Source organism: Nelusetta ayraudi, unplaced genomic scaffold (assembly GCF_046127955.1).
Source record: "Nelusetta ayraudi isolate G7.1 ecotype Tasmania unplaced genomic scaffold, CSIRO-AGI_Nayr_v1 ptg000090l, whole genome shotgun sequence".
In the NCBI taxonomy this organism is placed as follows: Eukaryota; Metazoa; Chordata; class Actinopteri; order Tetraodontiformes; family Monacanthidae; genus Nelusetta; species Nelusetta ayraudi.
Genome location: NW_027466140.1, coordinates 4,666,157 through 4,683,758, shown reverse-complemented (window position 1 = coordinate 4,683,758; position 17,602 = coordinate 4,666,157). Strand labels below are relative to the sequence as shown.

Sequence of the window (17,602 nt, the reverse complement as noted above, 5' to 3'; positions counted from 1 at the left end):
TGAAGGCCCCATTTCAGGCCCGACGCAGGAAAGCGGCGAGGGAACGGCGGGGAATTACCGGAGTCGGAGGGCCGAAATGTTAAGAACAAACAGAGGAGTACTCCAACGCACCCGAGAGCAGCGCAAATGAGAGATTCAGTCAAGAGCTCGCCGAGTGGTCGGTGCATGGCGGGCAGCAATAACACGGGGATGAGTCAGTGCTTTTGAATAAGCCAGTCAACACGGCCCTTGAACACTGCTTTGTTTTCCTGTTGTGATCCTCATTTATTAGCGTTAATCTTACTTATTTATTTATTTCTGTATTAATTATTAATGTTTTTTTGCTTTGTTTTTTAACAATGCCTTATTTTTACGAATATTAAAATTGTCACTTCAATTGTTTTGGTGCGTCCCACTTCTGAGTGGACTGACCACCAGCAGATGGCAGCAGACTACACTTGAAACGCGCATTCGGGTCATTTAGCTGTGCCAGCGGCTTCAAAACACAACGCATGTTGAAAACTGAACAACAACAACAACACGTTTACTATCGCCTCTCTGTGTGGTTGCTAGAGAAACGCGGGCGAGATGAATTCACGTTCGGCTGGAATGACGATTTAGCAGAACTAAAAACGGAGGCAAATGTTAACAGTGCTGCAAACACCGTCATGTGGCAGCCTTGAAGAGGTTTGACAGAGATGAATTAGCTGTCCGGGAGTAAAATATTTGACTGAAAATGCCGAGGAGCCCTCGCTGCTTTTACCTGATTAAGAGGAGAGGGGCAGCAGGATGGAGGAAAGGTGGAGCAGGAGGAGGGACGAGGATAAAGGCTTATCTGTCTCTCTGCACAAGTGTCCATTGTTGCTCGAGACCTCTGGGGGCAAACCAGGTGTCTGGGCTTAGAGCTGTGGGGGTGGGATTGGCTGGTGATAGGAGTCCATGGATACCAACCCCTCCCCAGCTACACTTTAACCAGGAAACCAACAGAGCGGCTCATTACTCGGAAAACGTCACTGGATGATTAAGGCCTTCCCCCCCCAAAAAAAAAGAAAAAGAAAAAGGGGGGAAAAATCCCCCAAAAACAAACACAAAACAATAGATATCCGTGAATTGTTTGACATTCCCTCAACGTGCTGTCAGTGTCTGCGAAAGTCTGGGGCGTGATTACTGCGCAAGATGCCTTGTGTAGATCAACAACAGCGAGCTGATGTCATCTGAGCGAGAAACAACCTCCAGGCATCCCGGGGCAAAAAAAAAACCCCAGAGTCGTGCTTTGACTACCGATGCTAATAACGTGTCACATACGCCGAATGTTTCTCAATTATCGGAGTCTCTGGGAGACACGCTATCGGATAACGAGACGAGCGAGGCTACCACTCCTCCCTCCCTCGGCCCGGGCTTGAAAGTGATGTTTGCTGTCCTTGAGCGAGAGAGTTAAGCGTGTGTGTGTGTGTGTGTGTGTGTGTGTGTGTGTAGACAAAAGGCATTTTGTCTATCGGTCTGCTGAGCGCCTGCAACGGCTGAGCACCTCCCATCAAACGTCGGGAGTCTGGATCCCACAGTTTGCTGATGGAGCAGTCAGACGCCTCGGCTGTTTGTCTCTGCCATTGTTTTGATGTTAAGTGGAGGCTGATTTTCTTTTCTATTTATTTCATTCTTTTTACCCCCTCCCCCAAGAGACACCTTCCATTTGTTTTTGCTTTTTGTCGTGAAAAACAAAACAGAACAAAACAAAACAAAAAAAAAGGCGATTTGACTATTTGGACACACCAAACCACGGCGCAGTCGTGCGAGAGGAAAAGAGAGCGTTCAGAGTTTTTTTTCACTGCACCTTCCTCTTTTTTAGCTCACTTTGCGCCACGTTTTCTAGCCCGGTAACCAGGCAGCGATAAGAATCTGGCTCGATTTGCATATCCGAGTTCCCCATTCTGCCTTTGAATGCAACAGCATCTGTGGAAGCTGTGCTTAAACCTCCCCCACGTCCTCTCGTCCCCTGGTCTCCCCTCACACTCCTTTCTTTAAAAAAAAACCTCTGCTGCATTACCTGTTGGCCCACAGTGCAGTCCAACCGTCCTCGCACCTGCAATATCCTCATAATGATGGCTCTCGCGTTGCATGAGTCATTACATTGAAGTCAGAAGTCCCCTGTGTTCTGTAGTTTTCTGTAGTGTCTTTTATATCCCTGAAGACGCATTCTGTGCGGGATCAGAACATGATTAAAGAGCCTGGATTATGTTCTGTATTATTTATTTTTTTACAAGTAACAGAGCTACTTATTGACTTAGAACCAATACAGCGTGGCTAATCATTACACAGCCTATTCTATGATATCACTGTCTGCCTGAACAGCTTTTTTTTTTTTATTGTGGGTAGAATAAATCGTTGAATCAGGCGGCGCGAAAACCAAAACAGCCGGGGCCGCTCGGAAGAGACTCGCGTTGCTCCTTTTAGGGGTATTTTTTCGAAAGACTCGGTAAATATGGGGTGTACCGCTTGCATAACAGGCTGAGTGGGTGCAGCAAGAAACAAAAACTGTAGCGCTGGAACAATGAGAGACCTTTGAATGGAATTATTCGATCCCGAGCGAGCGAGCGAGCAAGCAAGCGGGTCCTCTAGAACTGGTCCGTCAGGTTGGGCCAGAGCGGTGCTATTCAAGGCTCCAGTGACAACAAACACACAGATACCAACGCACGTAAACACACATCCAGCCCTGCTGACAATGGGAGCCTGCTCCACAGGACACTCAGGTGTGTGTGTGTGTGTGTGCGTGCGTGCGTGCGTGTGTGTGTGTGTGTGTGTGCCTTCAGTGGGGGGTGGGGCTGCTGCAGCCACACCTGACCAGGCAGCAAGAGGACTCTCCAGGCTGAGGTTGCGCAGAGCGTGCACGCTCGCTAGCCACAGCGCCATAAACAGATTGGAGGCCAGGCCCCGCCCCCTCCCTCCCACGCACCCTAACCTCGCTGAGAGCTTTCTCAATCTTTCCGTCTCTCTCCTCCAGCGGCAGCGCAACCCCCCCTGCTCTTCCCAGACCTCCACCTCCTCCTCCTACTGTCCGTTTCATCCTTCCCCTCCTGCCCTTCCTTCCTCCCTTCCTCCTCGACGTGAGTCAGAGATCACAGGCTCGAGACTGCATCAGCCAGACCTGCCCGGGTCGATGTTCGCTTTTACAGCCCCCTGCTAAAACGTGTGTTTTGTTTTTTTCAAAGAGTTGACGCAAGGTTGGCATCCCTCCGGTCTGAAAGTCTTTCAACTGGAGTGATCTTGAGGCTTGAAGGTCCCATATTACACAGTGTTGCCTTTACTAGTGTTTTACAACCAGCCAGTGAAGCCCATCCCCTTTTGTTCCTACATTTCAGAAAGCATGTACTAAACAGCAGTTCCTGGCGTCAACTTTTTCTGATGAGACTTTACTGCTATCGCCCCTGCAACCTCTTCTCTAAATCCAACCATTCAACAAAGCAAAAAGTAAAAAGTTAGAAATATTTTTCTGGGAGGCTGTAAACACAGGGCTAAAAATGTTGTTTTTGTTGTGGCCAAGGGTCGGCCACCTTCACTATCAAAAGAGCCATCTTGCCCCATCTGCCATTAAATCACATTCACCTGGAGCCGGGCGGCCTTATACTGCAACTGTCACTTTCTGAGCATGAGAAAGCCAATGAGCTTTAGTTATTTGAAAGCAAACTTTCATTGGAAATTAAACGTCTGGTGATTGACGTTTGCACCAACGTGACAATATCTGACAATCTAGTTCGTAAAATGCAGCAGGGTTACCAGACCTGACTCATCGGGTGCTGCGTTTCCGGCCGTTTTTGCGCCTCTGCATATCTTTAGCACAAAAGACCTCTGTGGATACGACGCAAAGATGGCAGAGACAGTGAGTAAGTAAGTAACTCCAAGCAGAAGTTCAACTTTGTCGTCTATCCACACCGTATACACTTAAGGCCTGGCTGGCGTAAGTTGTTTGACACTCTTGGAGGTTGCTCACCGGGACGGACGTGTATAAGATGGGACCTTCAGGGTTTATTCAGACGCGGACGCGATAGACAAGACTGCAAAAGCTGACCTGGTTGATTTCATCCATCCCGTTGCTGGCGTACTCGAACACCAGCTCGCTGGGCTGCACGGCGGTCGTCATCGCAGCAGAGTTCAGAGGTCAGGGAGCGGCCTCCGAAGATTCCTGGCTGCGTCTGTCCGCCCCTCCGGCTGCGTCTCTCCGCTCGCACACAAGCCGACGAGCTGTTTTCCTCCCCCCCGCCGGCTGGGACTCCCTCCGATCCTGTGATCCGGATGCTCAGCGGCCCGACAGGGAGGTCGCGGCGACGGGTTCCGGAGGCGCACTTAGCCCAGGTGGGAGCAGCCTCGCCCCCTGTGTGACGCGGAGGCCGAGTCCCGCTGCGCCTGGAGCATCTACACCTGCAGGGAGACACGAAGAGGATTCGGGTCAGGAGGCGCGTCCTGGACGTTGCCGTGTTTGAGCTGTTGCCCACATAAAGGTGTTACAGAGGCACTGAAAGCAGCAACTAACAGACTAAGAAGAAGAAGAGTTGATATGCCAAACGGCTTGAAATGACACAGCTGGATTGAACTTGAGGAGTGTGAATTTTATTTGCTTCACACAGATTTTATGATTATTTCTCTTTCCTACTCTCTTCTGTCCTGTTCCGTCTCTAGTTCTCTGAACTTGCGTCGAGCTCTGACGAGAAGCCGAGACAGCAGCAGCCCAGTTTCCTTTACGGCTGCGTCAAAAAGCCTCAAGTGAAAATAAACACGCTTTAATTCGCCAATTTAATTTTAACTCGGCGGCTATGAGACTCTTGCTTTCGCTGCACGGACTCCTCAAGAAGCAAACGAAAAAAAAAAGCCACACTTTAATATAAAGCACAGCCAGTGTGGTTTTGTTTGTCTTATGCACCATCAAGAAGCTTCAAATGAAAAACAGGCCACATCAAAGAGCGGAGAACCGTCGACTATTTTGGCAATTATTCTGGAAAACCACTTATTCGCGCCACCGTGTTGCCGCTGTGAATTAAGCACCAGAAACATTTGGGGAGGATCCAGGAGAATCTCCAGCGACTGCGACCAAAAACCAAGACGGTCTCTCGGCGTGTCAGCCAGCTGAGATCACACGGCCGGAGGGCTGGTATTTGGGATCACGTGAGCCAATGGCGGAGTGGTACGGGGGTGGGGGGTGGGGTGGGGGTGAGGGGTCAGGGGTGCGGGGAGGGGGGTATGTCGAGGTGTGTCCCCACAACCTGATACCCAGAGGCAGGTTTGGAGAGCTGAGGGGACGGGAGGGGCCGGAGTCAGCTTGAAGAATAAACGGATTCCCCAGGGCTACAAACACCACCCACCCATCCCCTCCTCCTCCCCCTCCTCCCCCTCCTCCCACTCCTCCTCCTCTTCTTCTTTGGCTGGCAGCAGTTGTAAGAGATAGCAGCAGCATTGAGCCTGGACCACCACGACCACTCCTACAGTGCAAACACACGCAGCCCCGCTCTTTTTCTTTCCTTCTTTTCTTTCCACTGCTGCAGGCAGGGTGGAGCCTATTTGCTTTGAAATGCCTGAAGAAAGTTGCATACCAGGCACCGGTTGTGTTTTGGAAGCTGGGTGGGAGGGGCGGCGCCAAACGGGGGAAGGGGGTGGCGGCGGCAGCAGTGGCGGAGGAGGGAGGATCCGGTTTTAAATTTAGCTCTGGTGTCTTTCTCGCCTGGGGGCGGGGAGACTAGTTCCCGGTGAGACTTTGGGGAGGGTCGGGTGTTGGGTAATGGAGTTGTTGTTGTCGCCGCCGTCGCCGCCGCCGCCGCCATCTTCCGTCTGCCGCTCGGCCCTCCAGTGTGACAAACAGCGGCAGGGAGATGTTGTTCTGCTTGGCAGCCGAGGGAAGAGCGGGCCAACGTGTGTCTGCCTGCTGGGATGATTCCCCGCATGCAAAGGCACGGAACGCACACGCCCACGTCTTCACAGCCAATGGCCCCGGCCCGAGCCAGTCGCACCTTGTCAGGAGGGTTTGACGCTCCAGACCGCTGCAGAGAATTCCACATCATCCCGAGTCGCGCGAGGCTTCGCGTTCCTGCTTTTCGCCGTCGTCAGGGTGTCGGTTTTACGGGACGGTCGGTGGCAAGGCGCCCGTCGGGACGGAATGCGGTCGTAAAGAGGCAACATCGGATGCAAATCTACATCAGTCAGGCCTCTTTGACTGGCTCCATCAAGGGACTGCGAATGGGGGAATTCAGCGAGAAGATCAGATGACTCTGTTGTTTAATATGAAGTCCAGTTTTCCCGGGTGACACCAGAGAAGAATTAAAAAGGGGGGGTGGGGGGGGGGGGTGAAAGGACCTCATTGCTTAAGAATCATGTTGTTTCCAAGTGACTTCCATCCATCAGGTGATATCATGTGTTGCAAAGTCTGTCAACTTAATATTGAAATGTGTAGCAATGCGCTAACACAGCTTGTGGTCTAAAGTCCATGTGACAAATGAGGTCACAAACAAAAACTTTGGTCGATGAGTGGAACATGTTCAAAGTGTTAAATTAGCACAAAAGGTTAAAAAAAAATGGAAATTAGTGGAAAAAAAAGAAATGAAACTGATTTCAAAGGGTCCTGACACGCATCAGGGCTTTAACTAGGAAATTGATTTTTTTTTTTTTCTGAGCGTGTTAATGCGTCGTGCCTGCGTTATCAACACTGTGTCATGGTTTTTCTTATTTCCCGCCTCCCTGCTGTCACAGCAGCATCACTGTGGGCGGCCCCACTTGGCGTAGCGCTGGCGGTGGAGCAGGGCCGAGAGCGAGGCGAGCCGGAGCCGCTGGTCAGACGCAGCGTGCATATTAGCCAGGCAGCACATGACAACAGCTGCCTTGTCCCAGCACAGGGGCAGGCTTGTGACCGCACTCAGTACGTCATGAGGAGGGAGGAAGGACCAGGACCAGGAGGAGGAGGAGGAGGAGGAGGAGGAGGGAGTTTTCTGGGATAATAGCCCACAGAGCAAATAGACTGCTGATGACTCGCTCTGGGTGTGGCCTCCTCGGCCTTTTAGTGTGGCCTGGCCGCGGCGGTCTCGGGTTTGAATCCAGCAGAGCATGTGCTGCACGGCCGCCCTCCTCGGATTCCCCGCCACATTACTGAACCGCCGCCCTCCCCAACCCCGCCACATTACTGAGCCCCCTACCCCCCCCATCACATTACTGAGCCCACCCATCCCCGGCCAGGAAAAACCAGGGTTGTGTTTAAATGATTGAAATAAATGACGTGCAGGAATCAGCCCTGCTCTACAGCCCTGCTCTACAGCCGAACACATCAGACGACGTCGTCCAATGAGGAGATTTCAATGCACACGAGCCTTGTGTAGTGAGACGCTTGTGATGAGACGACACTGTGTGTCGGATTGAGGGACCAAAGCAATGTCCAAGCATTAATCAGGTCAAATCACAGTGCAAAAGTACAACGTTCACAAGACACGGTGAGTCTTGATATCAAGAGTGTGTAGAGGTATGATGTGTGTTTGTGTGTATATGTATGAACATACATATCCATATAGGATATAAAACATGTTTTTTGTTAAATAGGTTAAATAAATTAAAGAAATAAAAAGTATGGAAGTCGACAAATGTAAGAGGGTGAGAGTTTTACATCTCCCTCTTTTTCGCACAAGTTTAGATTCATTCTGTTTTGTTTGTTTTTGCTTTTGCCTTTTTTAACATGTTATTCATTTTTTATGGTTTTCTCGATGATTTCAATTTGCAGAGCTATTTGATTTCATTGACATAAAAGAAACATGACTGAAAGAAACCAAACTAAAACCAGCTGACCCCTGGTGAAGCCCGATTGATTTTAGTGCGCCTCTCTACTTTTCATGGATGCGTCCAAAGAAGATTGTTCCTCATTCTGATAAATGTTCTTGATAAACAAAGGCCAGTAAGTGGATGCAATGTTCTTTCTAGTTCTTAAATGTCGGCTCTGCTTTTCGCTCCCCGCCAGCCGCCAACCTCTTGGACTCCGAAGCTGCTCGAGGCTCCTCAGCGAGGTGCAAACTCTGGATGTCATCCACCCCCTCAACCCCCAGTATACACCCAGTTTTCAGAGGCCACTTCAACAAAAAAAAAAAAAAAAAACAGCTGCCTGCTGGAGTTTTCCAGGCGGAGGAGGGCGAACCAAAAGTTCTTGTAGGTTTGAAACGCACACAGAGCCGCTTTGGAGGAGCCAGAGTTCTCCCCGCTCAATAATTCCTCCAGTTTGTGCTCAAAGATTTTCAACCTCTCAAGTGTTTTAGGGCTTTTAACTGATGTCTGCCCAGACTCACCGAGGGCCTGGAGTGTCTGCTATCCCCTGCACAGTGAAAACCCTCACAGCTTCCAGGAAGAAGTGCGCCGTCCTAACAGAGGCTGACCGACGGCTGATGCAGAGCTTGTGGTCTGACGCTTGAGGGGAACCGACAACAACAACGGCTAGGAGAAACCGTCAAAACAACTACGACTTTTCCGCGGCGAGAGCCTGAATGCCTACCAGCTGGAATGTTTCACAAATACAAGGGTTTCATACGATCCAGCTGCTGCGAGGGCCTGGATGAAAACAATTAGCTTTTCTTTCCCTTTTTTTTTTTCATTTTGGCTGAGAAGGTGAAAAACTCGGCCTCCTTGGTTCATCGCCTCACGTCTCAGCAAATTTGTCACCGAATCCCACCGAGCGGTTGCTGCCAATTTCCGTCACGTTCGCGGCAGCGCGGCGGCGAGGTCGCAACTTTAGCGAGCGCTCCCTAATCAAAGTCGCGGCAAATCGACTTCTGCCCGCTAATTACGGACGATGAGTCACGAGGAGGAGTCCGAAAAGGTATTTAGAAGGCCGACCAGATGGCTCAGCAGTGGGCTCCATCTGCGAGCGGCGCTGATGTGATTCCGTCTCCTCGCTTCTCTTCCCCCCGTCGGCCCGTTACAACCGTCTGTATACGGAGCCAAACGCCGGGCTGCTCCACCCCTACAGCATGGTGACTGCCAGTCGCAATAACAGCCAATTAGAGCCGGGATTCATGAACAAATGGAGCATTCCCAGAAGGCCCCACTTCCCCCGCTTTGGTCCCTTCAGCTGAGCTCATTGTTGACCATGAAAGGAGGTAATTTAAGCCAATTGAATGACTACGCAATGACTCACCGCTGCATGTGGCGAGCGCAAACATTGGGAGATGCAAGGGAAAAAAGGGGCGGGGTGGGGGGAGGTTGCAACTTGGTTTATCAGCCGTTTTGGGCTCAGGTTACAAATATGTCCATTACAGCAGGTGACATACGACTTTCATCTGCGAAGGGGTGTGATTGCGAGAAGCGCAGGTGTTAGAGGGGCGCGTGGCATTCCTGGTATTTTCAATCTTTTTTTTTACACACACACACACACACACACACACACACACACACACACACACACACACACACCGACGCAGACTAAGGACTCTCGGCTACTCGCTAAACGGTCTAAAAGCGCTTCCTGCCCTGACAGGAGCAGTGATTCTCGCCGTCTATCAGGTCTCCGTACCTCAAACCTTAAAAACAAGTCCCAGCTCTGCCTCGGCGGCACGCGGCTGAAGTGCAACACGGCAGGAAAAACATGCTCGCCTGCTGGATTATTGAATTGTTGTCAGCAGAAGACGCGCTTGTTTTTGCAGGATCCGCCGGGTTCCTGTGCAGGAAATGACTCAGTGATATGAGGCTCGGGCCCATTCCTGGAGCCCTGCGATAGGCCCGTACGAGCATCAGGGGATCGCGGTCATCACTTCTGAGCAGCAGTTCCCCTCCAGGCGTGTTTTAGTGGAGATGCCGCAGACGACGTGCGCTGCGTGGAAAAGCCTTCCGCCGTTGCCAAGCGCAACGCGGGCGTTACGGTGGCTAGCGCGCAAACACGGCTGGGCTCAGCGGGAAAGGGGGTCGTCTGCTAATCTTTCCCCCCTGCCCTGGAGCAGACGGCTGGAAAGAAAAAGTCAGCGATCAAGAAGTTGCATCATCTCCAAGCCAAAACATAAATGTATGCTTACGGTGGAGTTTACTACAGCACTGTGTCAGCACCAGTGCCACTTAAACTGTTGTGTGTTCAGTATTTTGTGGGCATTCCCCCATTTTACTCATCGCCTCACCACAGCGCAGCACACAATGCCGGGTTTTCGACTTCAAAGAGCTGCACAACACAGTCAGCCAGTTCATCATCATCTGCACTCAACACTTAACTCTCCATGTCGAACTCGTTTATCATTACTACAATATTACAATAATAGAATACAAATACAATTGTTTGTTTGTTTTTGTTCTTGGCGACACGAAAAGATTGAAAATCTGTATTAAATGTGTCATAAGTTCCAAATAATGATGAATGTCTGAATGAAAGTACCTTAAACCTCATATATTTTAATATATTCATATTTTGGGGGGATTCTTTTATTTTTTATTATGGCCAAAGAAACCATATTAGGCAACTTAAAAAGGGGGGGGGGAAATCTTCCAAAAGAAAAAGAAAATCTTCTGATGGGCCAATAATGACACTCACTTTGATTGACATTTGACATTACAAAGCAGTCAAGTGACTACAAAGGGTTAACGTTTTAGGTGCTTAAAAACAAACAGAGCATTCATACTTGAAGCGGCAATTGAGTGACTTAAATGAGTCCCAAAAACGCTCAAGTGCAGAGTGACGGACGCCTCACACACCTCAAAAAACAATTTACTCACCGTTGAGACGGCGCCAACGGGAGAAAACAGTCAAAACAGGTGGCTGTTAATGTCGCTGCATTCTACAGGTGTGAGTTTCCCATAATTTCTGCAAAAATAAATAAGCTCTATGACATAGTTTTATCTCCAATATCTAGATTGCAGGTGTCAAACTCTGGCCCGCAGGCCAAAGTTATTTATTATGCAGTATTAAGCTTTGCTTGTTCCACGTTCAGGCTGAAGCAAAACTTGTTTGGGTCCATATGAAAAGGTTCATTGTTGTGTGTAGAGGATCAGTAAATATCAATGTTGGCCCCCACTGTGGATTTGACTTTGACACCCCTGCTGTACAGTTTTTCAGACAGCCGCCGTCAGTTACTGTCCGTGGCTGTGGAAGCGGCGTGCTAGCTAACTTTAGTACCTCTTCACTAGAAACCAAAAAGACAAAAAAAAAAAAAACAAGTTGTCACTTCCTGTAAGTGCCGAAAGTAGCAATGCACAATTTGGGACTGACGACTTCCCTGTCGGCGTCGGTGCACCACGTGCTACAGCGCAGTGAAGCGCCGCGAATTTGCGTTTAGCGGAGGTGTGCGATTGGGACCGTGCTGAGCGCTAACATGGAAAAGAATCAGCAGCGAGGCAGGCAGGCAGGCAGGCAGGCAGGCAGGCAGGCTCAGGCATAGCCTGGTAGCATGCAGCTGCACAACAAGAGGCATCGGAAATGCGCACGTGCACGCACATGCACGCACGGGGACGTTTTCCCCCTGTGGGCACCTGCCGTGTCTCAGCTCAGGGTTGGAGCCAGTTGGATGTGCTGTGCCAGGGCAACACAACACCAGGCCTATAAGGAGGATGTAGAAGGATGGAATTTTATCTCATCTCCTGCAAACCTTGTACTTTTCCACACCGGACTCGCGGCGGCGGAGGGGGGGGGGCTTCCTGTCACAACTGCTTTGCTTTTTTTTCTGTTTTGTTTTGCGGTGCCAACTAAGGTGCCAAGAAGTCCAATGTGCCGTTGGTGTGAAAGATTAGAGCCACGCTGAAAGAAGGGAGGCCGGAGAATTCTGGAAAGATAGCCAGGGCTGACTAATGACCCCAGTAGAAGAAACGTCTCCAGAGACCCAGAGGAAAAAAAAGATTCCTCTTCTTTTTCGGTCAGTTTGTCTTTGGGAAGAAGACCAACAACAACAAAAAAAGAAACGAGCGCAAGAATGTTTTCTGCCCCACGCATCGTCTCCCTTAGCATGCCCTTTATCAAAGAACAGCGCTCAACTGGACTTTCTGGTTTCTTTCTTCGTCTTCTTTTTTTTTTCTTTTTTTTTTTTAGGGCACGCATGAGAAGCACTGTCAGCCCCAAATACCAGCGAAGTGTGTTTAGGAAAAAAGACCCGCTTGTTTAGACGTAAAAAAAAAAAGAAAGAAAGAAAGAAAGAAAGAAAAAAAAAACACCCACAAACTGACCTGCGAATGTCGCGCTGACAGGAACAGCGTCACCAGGCCGCGGCTTTCTGCTGCTTCCTGTCTGTTAGACCACATTCAGAAGAAATTCTCTTCCTCTGTGCAAGAGCGGAAAGTTCTAAACTCCCCCATCTTCCTTTTCAGACTGCGCGCAGCAGCGACTTTCATAGACACGGGGCGGCGGACGCAGCCATTTTTGTGCCAGGGCCAAGCTATCACACGAAGAAGAAAACTTTGCAGCAGATTTTCTTTTGCAGCGAAGTTAAAAAAAAAAAAAAATTGACTTCGCTGCATCATGACAAGTCCACAAATGTCTTTCTTGGCTTTTTTTTTTTTCAGGGGTGTAAATTCAAAGTGTTTTTCAAAGACAAAAAAAAAAAGAAGAAGAAGGAGGAGAAGCACTTTGGCTAAAATATGAGCTGACACATTTTAAAGCCGGCTCCGCTCGTTTTGTTTAACGACGGCGGCCGGCGAATTAAAGGATGGCGGCCGAGTTCGCTCGCAGCCGCACCTGGCATCTGCAGACGTCTCTCGCCCACTCTGCTGACACAAGGCGTGCAAACACACACACACACACACGACATTATCAACCATCCAATCACACACGTGCACACTCGTACACACAAGTATGCACACACACACACACGCACGCACGCACGCACGCACACAACAAGCACATCCCTCATCTAATGGTTTTGACGCTTCTGAGAAGAGACTCGCTGCCAAACAGCCCTCATTTAGGTCAGGAAGTGACACGTATTTCGGTACCGCAAAAAAAAAAAAAAAAAAAGTGAACTTTGTCTGAGCCTCTAAGACAGGGGTGGGCAAACTTTTTCACTGGCGGGCCACACTGGGTTCTAAAATGTGACCGAGGGGCCCGGAGCAGCAGCAGATGGATGGAGTGTTTTGGTGACCCGACTCATAGGAGGAAAAATATATATGATGGGATATGTAGAAAGCGTCTTTAATGCCAATTGAAAATGAACATTAAATATGTGTCTTTGAAGCCCCACCGTATTAGCTCTTTATTGAAATGTCTCTTAAAATACTAATGCTATTTTATAACTTACTTACTATTAAGATCATTTCTTCCAGTTTGGCAGGCCGGATTAAAAAGCTTAACAGGCCCCAAATGGCCCCCGGGCCATAATTTGCTCATGCCTGCTCTAAGAATAAAACAGCCTCTTCCTTTTTTATATATATATATATATATATATAAACGCAAATAAACAAGATGGGAGATGTGCTCATACCGACCCCAAGCCGTTTGCGACAAATAGCCCCCCGAGGGCCCTGCGCTGGCGCTGTGAAGCAACCGGGCCGCATGCCTCGGGTGGGAAGAGCCGCGGTTGTGAAAGCAGGACAGGAAGTTGCAGCAAAGGTTTCTGGAAGAGACATCACAATTACAAACCCCCCAAAAACGTTGCAGCCAGCTCGCCGTTCCTCCTGCTCATCGCTCTCCCGTTTCCTGAAGGGACTCGGCCCTGGCTTAGGGTTGCGTCACTGGCGTGACACAAGGAGAATTTCTTTTTGGTGACCTCAACATTTGCCATCGACAGAACAGCGGCGGGAAAAAATAATCCCCCGTCAGAAACATCGGTGCTGTTGAAACCATCCGGAATATCTCGAAAACAAGAGGGAAGAGAGAACTCAGGCCTGCCGTCTTAACAGGTACCACGCTGAGGTATTGACTGAGTGCATTATATGAAAATGAACTCAGTCATTTTGATGGTTTTTAAAGATACGTTGTCAACACAAAGCAACGACAAAAGCTCACAGCTCTCTGAAAAAAGATCCAAAACACCAGGATCAGGCTATTTTGCACGTGCACAATCATACACAGTGCGATGAGCGTTGTGCATTAACTCAAGTTAATGTTTTTGACAACAACAACAACAACAACAACAACACAACACAAACTAGAATAAAAAAAAACTTTCATTATAACTCAGTGTACAATGAAAGTGTGTCAGTGGCTTATAACAGTCCTAAAACAATCTAGGTCAGATGTGGGCAAACCTTTTAACTGGTGGGCCACAATGGGTTCTAAAGATTTGACAGAGGGGCCGGCAGAGTTCGGCAGGCCAGATTGAAAACCTTAGCAGTCCGCATAAGGCCCCTGGGCCGCAGTTTGCCCATGCCTGATCTAGGATCTACTATCACGTACTGTGGTATTTCCGAGGATCACCAGCCAATACAGTGTACCTCATCGAGTTAAACTGTGACAGGTTGGTGAAAATGACGCAGTGCGTGCGGGCCACGGTCTGCAGTTCGCAGCGACATTTTGTCACGTTTTGCGACTCCTCCGAATCCGAGTACGTCGAGTCCGAGCGAGTCCGTGAAACGAAGAAAAAAAAAAACAGCGACAAGAGTTCAGCCCGCGGATTGCAGGAGGAGCCAGAACCTGCCTGCTTGTACAGTGCGTTTAACTCTACAATCTGGACGATTCCGCCAAATCCCCGAGATTAAACAACACGCAGGTCCGTGCATGCGTCTCCGTCGCCTCCTTCCGTCTCCCTCGTCGGAATACGCGAGGTGTTCGGTCCGTGAACGAGAGCGGTGGATTCGGACGCCGCGCAGAAGCCACCTGACACCTGACGAGAGCGTAAAAGCCCCCCCCCCCCACTCTCACCGCAGAGGACACGGCTGGCACGGAGGTGCAAGGGAGTCACATCCCCATCACGGCAAAGTGAAGTTTTAGAGAACGGAAAATAAAACTAAAAACTAAGGTGAATCCTGGTTGAAATGGCGCCTCGTTCTGGCAGAACTTTCTGAGTGTGTCCAGCGGTAGAGTCCTCCCGGACAGAACTTCATAAGATATTAAGAGATATATTTAACGCCAATCCACCTTATGCAGTTTTCCACGTTATTTTTTTAAGGAATTTCAGATTTACAGGTCAGACGAACTGATGAATATCTGTTTGGTGTCTTGATAGCCGCTGGGGGGAAAAGCTCTTCCAAGGCATTGGTTGCTCTCTGACCCACCAACAATGCTGGAGTGGATAAGCAGAGTATTTTTTTTGTTCACTTTTGTTAAAAGATAAAAAAAAAAAAAAAAAAAAAACATCGCTTCATTCTAATGCCTGTCCTCTCTAAATAAAAAAAAAATGTGAGAAAAAAAAAAAAGACACATTGTGCCACGTTCAAGTTCAGCTTGTGAAACAGGCCGTCGGAGCCTAATTGCACCCTGACTCACCGCACGAGGTTTAGCGGCTGCAGAAAGACAAGATATCATATCTGGATAAAAACCACCGGGTTGAATGTAAACACGGCGAACAAACTCACTCCTGATTCCATTTTCTTTTCCCTTTCTCTCAGCACACCCATCCGACCGCCGTAACCTCCCACCACAGCTCATTTTCTCAGGAAAGAATTCCGATTGAGGCCAGGGCACTTTTTCCAAACGCCGAGGCCCCGTGGCGGCACCGACCAGGTTCAGCACACAGATAGATTTTTTTTTTTTTTTTTCCTCCCGCTTTTTTTGAGAAATGTCGGGGCTTCCAGACTGAGTCAGGGTTGGAATCAGGCCACCGACGCAGGAGGCTGCATTCCAAACAGGTCTGGACACAAGCGCACCGCCGTGTCCATCAGTCGCGAGCAGAGGTGGGAAGTAACAAAGTACAAATACTTTGTTACCGTAGATAAATAGATTTTGCAGGTATTTGTACTTGAGTATTTCTTTTTCTGACAACTTTTTACCTTTAGTTCCTACATTTATACACAATTATCTTTACTCTCTACAACTTGCATTGGAAAAACGCGCTTGTTCTGTGTTCAAAAGTGCTTAAGAGATACAAATTCTGTTAAAAGTCACTTGTTTTCTTACGTGAATTAGAGCTATTTGAACTTTTACAGATAAAAGTGGATTTCACACATTTTAGAGGGAGATTATTTTAGAGAACCTCGACTTTGGCGTCACTCTGGTCAGTTCCGTCCAGATTATTCCGTCACAACTTTTTCATTTTTGCCAAACTATCAACATTTATCACTTTTATACTTTTTAACTTAAGTACATTTCAGAACATGTGCTTTTTTATTTTCACTTACGTAAAGGAGTTGAATCTGTACTTTTACCAGAATATTTTTTCATAAGATGGATTTTAAGTATCCACACACAAGGACACAATGTGAATACTTTTGTCACCTATTGTGGTGAGGCATCTCACAGGCTGTGCCAGCGAGAAGGGAGACAAATCCAATCCAACCCGTGGAAACTTATAAATGCTCTCACACTAATAGTAGGGGATGAAAGGCAGGAGGAAACTCAAACCTCTCTCACTTCAGTTGAACGCGGCCCTCAGCCAGGGCGGCAGGAGACAGGTGAGGTTCTCCTCGGGTCCATCTCGTGTCTGCCTGCTCAATAAACAGACTTCTATCTTGTTTGTTTACCTTCGCGCCAAAATTGGAGTTTTGCACTTCCTCATCAAGGCCGCTCTCGTCCGCTAATAGGACAGCTTTGTCTCCGACCCGCGCCGTGCATACCGCCGCCTCATTTACATCCATCATTGGCAATAAGGTCAAAGAAGCGCGCGTCTGCCGCCTCGGCGGAGGGATTCCTGCGGATCAAGCTTCGGTTTAACAGCTAATAACAACTAAATCAGCTCTTCTCATCTGATCCCCTCCCGCAAATCCTCTCAGATAGGACCACTCACACTCAGGCGGCTTAGCCCCCTTCAAGAGCTTATCTGATTTCACACAATTGGATACTGGATCAGTGTGGAATTAGGCATCGCCGGGGCCAATGTTTTCTATCTAATCTCCGAGACAGTAAGCGTGTGTGTTGTCTGTATGTGTGCGTGTGCGTGTGCGTGTGCGTGTGCGTGTGCGTGTATCTCCCATTCCTGGCCGTCCGGGTGCCTGAAGTGCTGAGTCACTGCTTTTTATGATGTCATCTGCGCGCTTACACAGGTCGCCAAGAAAGGGACAGTTCATGAGTTTGTGCCGTGAGTGAAGTCATAAAGTTACGGATAAAGGATGACAGTGTCACATGTCACGCTACATGGGTGGGGGTGGTGCCACTTCAATCAATTATTTAATCAGTCAAACTTTAATTTCCCCGCATTACTTTGTATGTGTTTGAGTTTGCACGAGAAGCGAGGGAGACGGTCGACGCAGCTTGGTCAATATTTGAGAAGGTTTTATGAAATGCACCCGTTTATGACGGTCAGGCAGTGAGCAGGGTGAAGCACGGGTGCAGGGGGCGGGGACAATGAACCTGCCCGGCTAAAAGGGCAGCTTTGCTACAAGACAGAAGAAAAAAACTGTTACATAACAACACGTTAGTCAGTTGTGTATTAATCAGATTCTGGAAGTGTAAAAAGGAGGCCTATTTAATTAAAGCGCCTCTGATTCTATTACTACCTGGAAGGTAGTGCCGCCGGCCGGCTCCGGCTGCAGCCGCTTGCTTCGGTGCGGCTACTTTGAATAAAGAGGCCTGGCAATCAGTGCCCCACCCTCTCGAGGGTCCGCGGCTATATTGCAC

At 48.8% G+C, this 17,602-nt stretch overlaps 1 protein-coding gene across 4 annotated transcripts in view; it reads right to left on the bottom strand.

Moving 5' to 3' along the window:
• Positions 1 to 17,602, bottom strand: part of elf1 (E74-like ETS transcription factor 1) — a 42,661-nt gene that overhangs the window by 8,244 nt on the left and 16,815 nt on the right. For 2 of the 4 annotated variants that reach the window (XM_076046780.1, XM_076046779.1), the window contains exon 2: positions 4,043 to 4,392. In XM_076046780.1, the coding sequence (XP_075902895.1) occupies positions 4,043 to 4,114 (72 nt within the window). In that variant the 5' untranslated portion in view covers positions 4,115 to 4,392. Of the gene's footprint in view, positions 1 to 742; positions 1,683 to 2,023; positions 2,175 to 4,042; positions 4,393 to 17,602 lie in introns of those variants that run through there. The other 2 variants (XM_076046781.1, XM_076046778.1) reach the window with 2 other exon arrangements.